This window comes from Notolabrus celidotus, chromosome 7 (genome assembly GCF_009762535.1).
Source record: "Notolabrus celidotus isolate fNotCel1 chromosome 7, fNotCel1.pri, whole genome shotgun sequence".
Lineage (NCBI taxonomy): Eukaryota > Metazoa > Chordata > Actinopteri > Labriformes > Labridae > Notolabrus > Notolabrus celidotus.
This window is the reverse complement of record NC_048278.1, coordinates 1,294,905-1,307,453: the sequence shown is the minus strand read 5'-3', so window position 1 is coordinate 1,307,453 and position 12,549 is coordinate 1,294,905. Positions and strand designations below refer to the sequence as shown.

General features: G+C 41.4%; 1 protein-coding gene across 3 annotated transcripts in view; it reads right to left on the bottom strand.

Annotated features, from left to right (window-relative positions):
• Nucleotides 1–401: 401 nt before the first annotated feature.
• Nucleotides 402–12,549, bottom strand: part of shoc2 (SHOC2 leucine rich repeat scaffold protein) — a 25,147-nt gene continuing 12,999 nt past the window's right edge. For all 3 annotated transcript variants that reach the window (XM_034688536.1, XM_034688537.1, XM_034688538.1), the window contains 6 exons: nt 12,403–12,533; nt 12,003–12,191; nt 11,253–11,375; nt 10,094–10,231; nt 8,043–8,160; nt 402–4,920 (listed from right to left, as the gene is read on the bottom strand). In XM_034688536.1, coding sequence (XP_034544427.1) covers nt 4,712–4,920; nt 8,043–8,160; nt 10,094–10,231; nt 11,253–11,375; nt 12,003–12,191; nt 12,403–12,533 — 908 coding nt within the window. In that variant the 3' untranslated portion in view covers nt 402–4,711. The remainder of the gene's footprint in view (nt 4,921–8,042; nt 8,161–10,093; nt 10,232–11,252; nt 11,376–12,002; nt 12,192–12,402; nt 12,534–12,549) is intronic.

Genomic DNA, 12,549 nt, shown 5'->3' with positions numbered 1-12,549 from the left:
GGAACATCATGACCTTTGAAAGGTCACTGTGGAAAAAGGTCAAAGGACACAGAAATGTTGGATGATGCTGGAAAAGCACAAAGAGTTGTGGATATAATGAAGGCTGAGTGGAGTTTCTATGAGGATGGACGAAGGAGTTATGAAAAGTGGACATTCTTGAGAATGTTCAAGTTCATTTCAATGAGCTGAAATTTGTATCAAGGAATAAATATCTCCAAAAATGTGAATATCAATGAGAGAAGTCAAATATATGACTCATATCTCTTTAAGGTCAGACTGAGAATTCAAGTTTCTAGGTTGAAGTTCTAGAAGTATTTACATTAAGAGAAAAAATGGGATATCTTTGTGAAGCTGAATCTTTCTGTGAAGTAAGAAATGATATGCACAAACAGCAGACGTGATAAATTTGTAAATATTTATCGTTTATTACAGTTAAAAAGATGTATGTACATACAGAACATCACCAAACATGGTCATCTTCACTTGTTTGCAAAGTGTCACTCTGCAGCTAGTTGGTTTCAGGAGAGCTGTCTTACAATGGGGCGGCATTGATTAAGTTTTCATTTATAACAAGCACACACGTCAGAGTATTCTTCCTCTTTCTCGTCAAAGTAATACTTCAGAAAGGCGTGGAACAGAAATCAAATGACAGAAGGATGCTTAGTGAAAGAAAAAGAACTGAACTGCTGGTCCAAACCCGAGCTCCTGCTCCACCACGCGTCTCTGTTCGTACACAGGTAGAAACACCTCAGACTGGATGTTGGTCACTGTGGTTTGCAATGAAGACTCACTTAGAGGTAGTCATGTCTGCACATGCTCAGTCCGTGGACCCAGATCCCTTTATCGGCGTTAAACAAAGGAGAGAAGAAGAGTGATTATCCGTCAAATCAAGTGGCCGTAATGATTCTGTCGGTGCTCGTAAGGCTGTCCAGAAAATGTTGAGAGATGGAGAGAGAGGGGCGACGGGTGGAGGCTTCACATTAAAGGGCCATTCCACCAGTATTGACTTGGTTTGATTACAAAAAGCGGATGTTTATGTAGTTATGTGCTTTTTAGATGAGGAACGTGATCCAACCTGCGCTCTGATGAGAGGAAGTGTCTTTTTTAAGAGAGGAGGATTTCAGATTCATGATGTGTGCATTTTTAGGTTTCAACAGTCTCTTTGAAAGTGAACGTCTTAATTTGAGAGAGAAAAGCAGGACGAATCTGAATGGAAAAGCATTGTTGCAGAATAAAAATGCAAGTCAAGTTTGGGCGGAATTCCCCTTTAATGCCGAAGACAAGTGAGATGCAAGCTAATGCACATCCACTTGGTAGCATAATGGCATCACCTTTCATTGCACTCCATCTTTTTATGTAAAACTCTCATCACATTACAGATCTTGTAATACTGAGTCTAACATAAAGCCAGATTACTGTACAGAGGAAAAGAAGACAAAAAGAAACCAGACCCAAATTTACATCAGAACCACCAGGTGCTTGTCATCAAGTACAGTCAGTGGCCATAGACACAAGGAATAGCCAAACAAACACATAGAAAGACCATTAAGGCTGCTTGTCAATGTAGATTGAGTAGGAGAAGCATTGCCACACAACGCTTCCAGACCCTTTGCAATATACAAAAAGGGAGCATTTGCAGATACACCAAATAGCCACTAAATCAAAGTCCTTTATGTAGAAACGCCTGATTCTGACCCGGACGCATCATGTCAAGTGTGACTTCAACATGCTCCTGTACAAAACCACCAGGCGAGGAAACAGAGGGATGATCCGGGGAGAAGAAAAGCAAAGGAGCAAAATGAGTTTGATTCTGCAACGCTCACCGTGGCCTTCATTCACAGAAAATATAAAAATAAACACCAAGTGTACTCCCATTATTCCGGACGCACCAGTATCCAAAACATCATTTTGATCAACACAGACACGCCCCGAGCTGAACAGTGCTCCCCGTCTCCCTCACAGCGCTTTGAAACTACATTCCTGGATGTGAAAAACGCTCTCCGAGCGGTCGAGCAGCCTGCTTCAGACTCTCCCATCGTCCTCTGCGTCTGCACACACGGGCGCTCACCCTCACAGAATGGCACATGACAAAAGTAAAAACAGAGACTGAATGTAAAAATGGGTCACAGCACTCTCGCTGCACACCTAATGCACATCTCACTTTGAGTACTCGTTGAAGGCATTTGTCACACAATTGTTTACAGCTAAAAGTAAATACACAAAGAAAGAAACTTCCAAAGCTTTTATAGAAAACCCAGGAATGCAATGCCTCCGGTGTGTTGTTGAGCGTGAACACAGAAAGCCCTTTTTACAATTTGTTTTTTGTCTTTTTCTGACAGTCTTATACTGTAATTGCGTTTTAAGCTCAAATATGCACCTTGTTGTGTCGTCTCATCGTTGTGTCCAAACGATTTGATCTGTGAGAAAACCAGTGAGCCTAACACCAAACAGAAAAGCTCAGTGGATTTGTCCCGTGTCAGGTTCTCAGTGACGTCTGTATCGGTGTCGGGAGTGGATCGCGTCCTGCGTCCAGCTCCTCCCTGCTCCCCCCGCCCCGTCTCGTCTCGTACAGCAAATGTTTCAGTCCACGGAAAAGCAGCAACAGGTTCTGCTGGTAAATAAGCAGCAGCGTTACATCGTTCACCTCCACCTGGGCTCCACCAAGAGGCGAGCTGCGGCGCTCTCATCGCTCAGGGGACCGAACCACAACCCACTGAATCACGCAAAGCTGCTGCGAAAAAGTAGACCCACGTGTTCTCGTACAAAAACAGAATCATGATTGAGTAAAGAGCTGGGATGCAACACATTTTAAAGAATTTAAAAGTTTGGTTGATTACCTTTTGTTGGGATTTTAATGTACAGTCACTTGAAATAATACTAACTAAATACACATTCCATCATTTAAAAAAAAAGAAAATTAAGTAATCGGTTTTAAAAAACAGGATAAGGGACTCTAAACATGGCCACACAGAAATCTTTTACAATTCAAGAGAGCGTTTCTTTCTCAGACTGCAGAGCGTCTGAACTCCTGACATTAAGTGGATTAAAGTTTACATGATACACCGTCAAACAGATCAAATACTTCTCCACGAGACCCAATGCCCCCGATCAAAGGAACCGAAGAGAGGCTGTAGTTTGTTTTCTTTCTCTAGAGGATGCCAATGTGTTTTTAAAAAGTGCATTAGAGCAGCAGCATTGCTGGGACAGTGTGGGACAAAACAAAGAACTTAAATTAAAAATCCTAATGGTGGGAAATTTACTTTGAAGGAGTCGAATTCTGAAATCAACCACAGAAAGTGTTAAAGAAAGGAGATGATAGCGGTGATCAAACCGTTCGTCTGAGCTCTCACACACTTACCACTTCCTCCAGAGACACACACACACAACGTTTCAGATGTTTTGATATGTTGGTCAATAATCAATCGAATGACAGCTACGCAGCCCAACACTGAAGATAATATCAAAGAAGTAAACAGAACTAAAATGTGCACTGAAGGCAACAACCAGGATTTGTATACATATATAAAAACATCTTCTACCGTTTAGCCCATCACCCACGTCTGTTTGACTTTTTTAATACCTTTATCACACAAAGAAAGAGGGATGAGCGTCACCACACCACCGAACCATCCGCCCAAAAGTCCAACCCGCCTTTTCTCTTCAAGCGGGTGTGATTGGCATTTCTCATCTGTGCACAACATCACCATCTTTATGTTCCACAACCACTGCTGCTATTTGTTAAAAAGACCTCCAATCACCGTATTTTACAACTGATATCGCTTACAGATTAATGCAACAGCAAAAAAAAAAAAGAGAAACACTAAAAAAAAAAAAAGTAGAAACAGCAGTAATACAAAAAGAATCATTGAAATAATTTATATCTTTGTATTCTCATGGACAATAGTGTTTAGTCGTGAACCACTGGCTCACTCTAAACATAGGCACAGTTTAAAAAAAGGAAATTATAAACACGTCATCATTAGACCTTTTTGTTCTCTGTGGTCAAGAAGCAGTTAACACAAGTTATCTCGAGTGATGGTGATGTAGAAAAAAGAAAAGGGCATATCAAAACAAATCATAATAACAAGATGACAAAGTTAAAATGACGGCAGCAGCAGTAAATGTGAAGTTCCAAAGACTCTTTTTGTTTGTTTTTGCATACAATTGTATCTTTGCTCACATAATAGTTGCTTTAATTACTGTAAATACATTGGCAATGGGAGCACGGCTTATATGTTTAAAAGACTCGCCACTTTAGCTCACTGTTACTCAATATATAGAACTTTATATATCTTCAGTTTTGGCAAGAGATGGAAATATTTTCCTCTTGTATGATTCGGAATGAAAGATGAGCGGGGCTCGACGGGGGTCTCCGAATGACTGTGATAATCTCTGGAGAAATACAGAAGTCCAGTCTCCAACGATTCCCCTCGTGTCTGCCCAAAGATGGTGAAAGAAACGTATTCTTCTCCTCCTCCTCCTCCTCCTCCTCCTCCTCTTCTCCTCCTCCTCTTCCTCTTCTCCTCCTCCTCCTCCTCATCCTCTTCCTCCTCTTCCTCTTCCTCTTTGTGTTTGCCCCCGACACTGATTGTGGCGGTCTGTTTTCTTTACAGTGTATGATACACATACTGGGGTGCGGGCAGGCGACAGAGTGCAGAGCAAAGTGGAGGGTTTTGGAGTTAAGTAGGACTGGGATTGAGCTGCTCTGGGCTCAAACCATGGCACGGTACGGTCCCTGCATCTTGAGAAACTGGATGATGAAGGAGGGGCCTCCTGCGACGATCTGCGGCGGCAGGTGGCTGAGGGGACAGTTCTCAATGCTCATGATGGACAGCTTGCTGCAGAGGGCCAGCTCAAAGGGGAGGCTGTGCAGGTTGGGGTTGTCGTTGAGGTACAGCTCCTCCAAGTTCTCCAGTGTACCTGAGGAGAGATGGCGGGGACTGTTAGAAGACTTAAAGCAGAAACAAGGTCTGAAATCAAAGACCTCTAATCAGCACGGTAAATAATGATGTCACGACTAAGAAGCTCCCCTCACCTCTCTTAAAGCTAGGGTTGGTAGTCATGGAAAACTAGCATGAATATAGATGTAGCATTTACTCAGGACTCTGTCTTTAGAAAACGTCCTTACAGCTCAGTAAACGAGTCAAAGTCAAGGGTAACATGAAATTAAACACCAACGATGAACTCTTTCTTTGAGTTCAAAACATAGACTGTATAAAATATGGACGTAGTATCCGTGACGTCACCCATCTGTTTCTGAAGAGCTGCCAATCGTGGGCGGCAGCCATATTGCTTCTGTCAAGCCACTGTGACGTAAAGAGGCGGGCTTTGAGCCTCTTAGCCAACAGCTGCAGTGTTCCTGCAGTCAGCTGTGTCTCTCATTGGAAGACTAGTAATCTCAATATCTTCGAAATTGCCCCGTTAGAAAAAAATTCACCCCCCTCACAGTGAGAGGACATTGCATTGTACCCCCTTTGCTGGTCACTTGTTGTCTAAAGTTAAAGAGTCTTTTCAATCAAACCAGTTTGTTCTATTTGGTCTATCTAGATATATTTACTTCATAGTTTACCACTGTTGTCTTAAAGGTGACATATCACGCTTTTTTCATCAATATATATTGGTCTAAGAGGTCCCCAAAACATGTCTTTAAAGTTTATGCTCAAAAAAACACTTTGAAATCAGATTTTGGTCTGCCTGAAAAACCCTCTTCTTCAGTCCTCATCAGAACAGGCTGTTTTCTCTCTGACCACGCCCCCTCAGGAAGTGGATGTGGCCTCGGCTCTCCGGCACGTTGATCTAATGTTTACATGTTGGCTGAATATACACGGCTGCTCAGAGATCACGTTACTTCAACCCTCTGAATCTGATCCAGAATCTGATCCTGACGGAGAGGCGCCTGCAGCAGGACCTTTCTGAACCATTGGTCACAGATTTAGTGTTTCTTGTTGTTTTATTTATCAGTATGTAGACGTGTGTCTTAGTACACAGCTACGAACATGTAGCTATGTGGCTATGCTAACTAGCGCTAGCACTTATCCATGATAAATAAAAATCATCCACTAGATCTTCAAATCTGCAGACGTGGGGAGTAAAACCGACCTCTACCAGAAAGGCAGCAGGACCTTTCTGAAGGATTGGTCACAGATTTAGTGTTTCTTGTTGTTTTATTTGTCAGTATGTAGACGTGTGTCTTGGTACACAGCTACAGCTACGACCAAGCGGCAAACTCCGGTCTCAAACGATGAAGCCAATGCGGAAGTGATATAAACTGCAATACATCGAAAATCCGCTTGAGGCTGGCTGCAGAAACACCGGAAACCACATAGATATGAATGGGAAAAAGACGATCTTTGCAGCATTAATAAACATGTTTACAGCCTGGTTCAAAAAACGGCTTGGCCCTACAACGCTAATCTCTCTAATGGCACACACTGTACGGGGGGTGAATTTTTTTCTAACGTGACGGTTAAGAAGATATTAAGATTATGAGTTTTGCCCAAATAAGGACATGACTGACGTGACTCCCGGTCGGGAACACACAGCCATTGGCTAAGAGACTCACACTACGTCACACTCTGCCTAGTTGAGTTCCGCATTACCAATATGGCTGCTGCCGTCAATTTGCTTCAAAACAGCTCTTAGGAACAGATGGGTGACGTCACGGATACTACGTCCATATTTTATACAGTCTATGGCTACGACATGTAGCTATGTGGCTATGCTAACTAGCGCTAGCACTTATCCATGGTAAATAAAAATCATCCACTAGATCTTCAAATCTGCAGACGTGGGGAGTAAAACCGACCTCTGTGTTTATTAAGACAGCCTACAACTAGCATGCCTCCCTCCTAAGCTCCTTGTTAGCACACATGTGTGCAGGGAATGAAAAACAGAGGAGGGATTCAGTATTAGTTTATACAGTCTATGGGCTGAACAAGCTCCGAGCTCTGACTCCGTGACAGACCGGATATTGTTGTGACGTAACAAAAACACTGAAGTCTGAAACGGCTCGTTTCACACACATTTACAGAAAGGTGGAGAAATCAAAACAGGGGCAGAATGGATTTTTTTCATTCTCGGGGGGTTTGTAGACATGCCAGGCAAACATATTTCAGGTAGAGAACCATTAAAAAGTCCATTTTGCATGATATGTCACCTTTAAAACATGTGATTATGACCTCATGAGGGAGAAAAGCGTTAAAAGTGATGGTGTTAGGCACGGATTTAGCCTAGTGGTTGAATTGCACGCCTGTGGTGAGCAGCCCCCACTCTCTCTCTCTCTCTCTTCCAGTTTCTATTTTGCTTCTATAAGAGCAATCTTCTGGGTAAAATACTGAAACTCAATAAAACACATCTTTTTGCATTATATACTGGTATATTGGTCTCACTGATACTGTATAATGGATGCAGCCGACTTTTAAGATGTCAAAAAATGTTTGAAGTGCATCTTATACTCTGAATTGTGCCTTCTTTTCTTTGTCATCGTTTGTCTCTACATTTTTCCTAACCTGTATCTGATCTACAATCATAGATCACTCATCAATAAGCTCAAATGTGATAAGATATGACCCCACATAAAGAAGAAAAGCAGCAGATTCTCACTATGTTTGATATTTTTGTTTACAATATGCCAATTGATAATTAAATAAATATCTGAGCCTCTTAAATTACAGTAAGGATAGTCCAATAAGGACTAATAAATAATGATTACTGTAGTGATTACCGTGAACTGTATTTGTTCCTAATGAGGAGCAGGTCAAGCAGAGGGCAAAATTAAATTGTGGACCATTTGAGACGCTCTAAAAATACACCAACCTTTAGCTTCTTTTTCCACCTGGTTTAATCTTTGGCTTAACTCTCTACCTTACAGTAACCAGCCTGTCCATGCTGCCAACGGGAAGAGTGAGAGGGGAGGGATGCTGACTCGGGGGCTCTCAAATCCTAATGTGTATGTTGATCTTTAATGGTACACTTACTGTGTATGCTCCTTACTGAGAGACTCACACACGTGTTACTGATCTCATGTTCAGACGGTTTCTTACCAATCTCCTCTGGAAGGTGTTGTAGCAGGTTCTCCCCCAAACCAAGATGAGTGAGGTTGGTGAGGTGGCCGATGCCTCTGGGTAACGTAGTCAGCTGATTATTTGTCAATACCAATTTCTAATGAGAGAGAGAGAGAGAGAGAGAGAAAATGCAGTAAGTTTAGGAGGTTCATTTACATTGACTGGACATGCCAGAATCTTCTTCAGTTAAACAAAGAAAAAACTGAAATGATTGTTTTTGGAGCGAAGGAAGAAAGGTTAAAGGTCACTGCTCAGCTCCAACCTGCAACAATGAAATGTTCAAACCAAGCCAGAAACCTTGGTGTAATCTTAGACTCAGACCTTCATTTCAGCAGCCACATTAAGACAATTACAAAGTCTGCCTACTATCACCTTAAGAATATATCAAGGATTAAAGGACTCATGTCTCAGCAGGATGCAGAAAAACTCCTCCATGTATTTATCTTTAGCAGACTAGACTACTGTAATGGGGTCTTTACAGGACTCCCTAAAAAGTCCATCAGACTGCAGCTCATACAGAATGCTGCTGCTTGAGTCCTAACAAGGACCAGAAAAGTAGACCACATCACTCCAGTTCTTAGAACTCTACACTGGCTTCCTGTCTGTCAGAGAATAGACTTTAAAATCCTGCTGATGGTTTATAAAGCACTGAATGGTTTAGGCCCAAAATACATTGCTGATCTGCTGCTACTTTATGAACCATCTGGACCTCGGAGGTCATCAGGTGAGGTCATCAGGTACTGGTCTGCTTTCAGTTCCAAGAGTCAGAAGGAAACATGGTGAAGCAGCGTTTAGTCATTATGCACCACATATCTGGAACACACTCCCTGAAAGCTGCAGGTCCGCTCCAACTCTCACCTCTTTTAAATCAAATATTAAAGGCGTTTTTCAACCACAGGAACTTTACCCCGGAACTAGGGACTTTACCCCTGAACTACGTGTGTTTTGACCGGTGAAACTAGGGTCTAAATTTAGTACAGGGGTAGATAATCTCTCCCCTGAAAAGCCCCTGCTTGGGGGGTAGTACTTTTCAAAAGGTCCTGGGACTTTCGGTTAACCATTATGATGTTTGTGGAGTTTACAAAGCTGTTGAAAGGGAGTACCTGGGAATGCATACTAGTTTAGTTTTTTATTAAGATTTCAAAATATTATTTAATATTACTTATTTCCTCCATACGTCACTGGCCTGATTTGCACAAGCTACCCGGGACTTCAGCCCGCGGTCGAAACGCAGACAACAATGGGGGCACAGGAACCTTTTAGTTCAGGGGAAAGTAGTTCTGGGGGCTAAAAGACGCCGGAACTCTTGGTTGAAATGCACCTTAAGACCCTTTTTATTTGCCACTGCCTTCCTATTTTAGCTTATTTTAACTCACTTTAAATGCAAATGTTAATTTTATTTTTTAATATATTTCTAATTTCCCTTTTTTTCCCCCCTATGTTTCATTATATTTGTCATTTTAATTGTGTTCTTTTATGCTTGACTGAATGTTTCCAATGCTTTTCATGTTTTAATGTAAAGCACATTGCGTTACCCTGGTGTATGAAATGTGCTCTACAAATAAAGCTGCCTTGTCTTGCCTTACATTCAAAGTTTGCTGAATTGATAATTTAATTATCAGCCAAACAGTAGAGCTACAAAAGGTCTGTTTAGCAACACTTCATAATTCATCCAAACTCAACAAAGATTTGACCTTTCACACTACTGCACCTACATTTCCTAAATAACTCAATGTGTTGAAATAAATCTCAGCATTAAAAGGCGTCATCATCTTATATTCTGAGTATGAAAACACAAGATGAAGTTAAAAACATGAGCTCTTAGAGCAGACTCGTTCGGTTGACACATCACTGATCTTTTGTTGCTGATACAAAAGAGCAGTTATGAGCCAGTTATATCCAACACCATTGTTCATTTCTCACAGAGGCCATCTGTGGATGATTATCTAATGGGGGGACAGCATGCCAGTAGCCTGTTCCTTAAAACTGTAAATAAAGAGCAGAGAAACTGCATCTCGACACAAACTCACTTGTAAATCTTTAAGGTAAGCTATTTCGTTGGGTAGAGACTCCAACTTGTTCTCCTCCAAGTCCAGTTCCCGCAGTTTTCTCAAATTCCCAATACCATGTGGTAACTTCTTTAGAAGGTTATTGGACAGTATTAGAACCTGTTAAAACAAAAACAGATTCACAATCAGAACAACAATAAAGCACATCTTTATAGAATTATGGTAAGAAATTCATCATGAGTTGGAAACATGAAAACATGGTTGAAAACAAAACAAAGCAACCTCACAGGGATGCTATGTCACGTTGTTTTATGAGCTGTTTATTATTTAAGTAAAATAATTAGGATTCAAACTTTAGTACATAATGAATCCTTCTTACACCCAGACCTCTGTCCCTGTAGATTATAGTTGTAGTTGTAAGTAGGGCAGTTCTCTCAGTTTAACCAAATTCTTTCCAGAACCCCAATTTAACATCATCAGAGGATGAAACAAGCCCTCGAGCTGGGTCAAGACATATCTTAAAGAAACGCACGCTGATAACAACCACTCATTTGGGACATTTGTACCTGATGTGTGTCAACTTCTTTATTTATTTAGATATTTATTTAGGTGTTTTATTCCAACAGGAGGAACTCTTCAGATTCAGCTGAGGTCGGCGACAGCTCAGCTTTCTGTACTTTCTGATACTTTTAGAAGACTAGAATTACAGATTTTAATGACGAGAGTCTCAAACATGCGAGTTAAAATATATACAAACATGTATGTCTTCTTTCTATTTATATAACCGAAATGTAACAGACTCAAAAGAAGAAGTTGCCAGCCTTAAAATGTACAAAAAATGGAATGGTACGTAAATAAACTATAAGCTGTTTCTGTTATTGTCCAAATAATCCTCAAACAAGCAGCTTTATGTCATTTATTTACAAAGCATTGAATTCTTGTCCTCATACTCTGGTCATATCGCCCAAAACTCTACAATAGTCCATGGTTATTTAATATCAACCAGCCTCAAGGATGCACACACAAATCAAAGAGTGAATTGTGTGGACATAACTGATGCAAACATCCATTCTTGATCCCTGCCTGCACAAAAGTTAAACCTTGTAATGTAGAGACTTTTTATTTGTTAGGTAGTGTACTAGCTCGATAAATTCCTGCAACATGTGCGTGCAAAACTCACCTCCAGAGAGACCAAACCACAGACGTCTTCTTGGATCTTCGTCAGCTGATTGGTGGCCAGGTTCAGCTCGACCATGCTGGTCCATGTGCCGAAGTCCAGCGGCAGAGACGTTAGCTGGTTGTCCTGAAGAGCGAAATAAACAAACACTTATTACAAACATGAAAAACAGTTTAAGTGATCAACACAGGAAGCTGTGGTTACCGATGTCACACGTGATGAAGCCTATTAAGAAATGATGTGATCCAAACATGATCACACATGTAAGAGCACATCACTGAATCTCATTCTGTTCGTGTTTAGAATAAATCCACCTCTTCGGTTCATCTCCGGTGAAGTTAAACACTCAGTCTGAGCGTGCTCTGATCTGAGTACTCTGAAGACGACATATGTACAGACTCAGACATTCTCCTGATGTACACTTTGTTTTGACTTTTCTATATTACTCATGAGAGTGAATGATTTCTGCCTCACATGCTCCCACAGGCCGCTTCACTGGAACTACTTTGACATGTCACAGCAGGAGAAGTACAGGTGTAAATTATGAAATAATGATGGATGGATTCCATCTTGCTGCTGTGCTGACGTGCATTGTGACACGCTGTCAGAGTCATAGCTTACTGAGCTAACTACACACACAGGTATTGTTCATGTTATTGTGTCTTTCCTTCAACTAACTGTCAAATCTAAATGAAGAAGTTGGAAGTTCAGTGTCATTAGAAACTCATTAAAGAGTCACACGTTCATTCATACCTTCATGTTAAGTTTGCTTAACACTTTGGCCCTGGAGAAGATACCAAAGGGGATCTTGTTGATGCGGTTGTGCTCCATGTTAAGGGAGTAGATCGTGGAGAACTGGGATGGTCCACCAACGGGGTACGACTGGAAGCAGTTCCTGGCCAGTGTTAGACTGGTCAGGTTGACCAGACTTGACAGTAGGCCCTGGACAGAGAAGGGACAGAGAGACAGTATGATTAGGACAGTGAGCTTCGGGCTGCGTGTTTACTCTGAGTGCTTGCAGGTGAACAAATGAATCCAGGTGCATTCAATGTCTGCAAGTATGTTTACAGGAAATTATTGTACACAAAGATGCTGACGTTACCTTCTCTAATATCTCTACTAAGTAAACATTTCTATGTCTGGTTCTTCTCACCTCTGGCAACACTGAAATGTTGTTGTTTTCTAGATTTAGCTCCTCCAGTTCTCGACATTTGGCTAATGATCTTGGGATGGCCGACAATCTGTTGTATCTCAGGCCTAAGCGGTTTATGCTCGCCAGGTTGCCTAAAAGAAAGAGAAA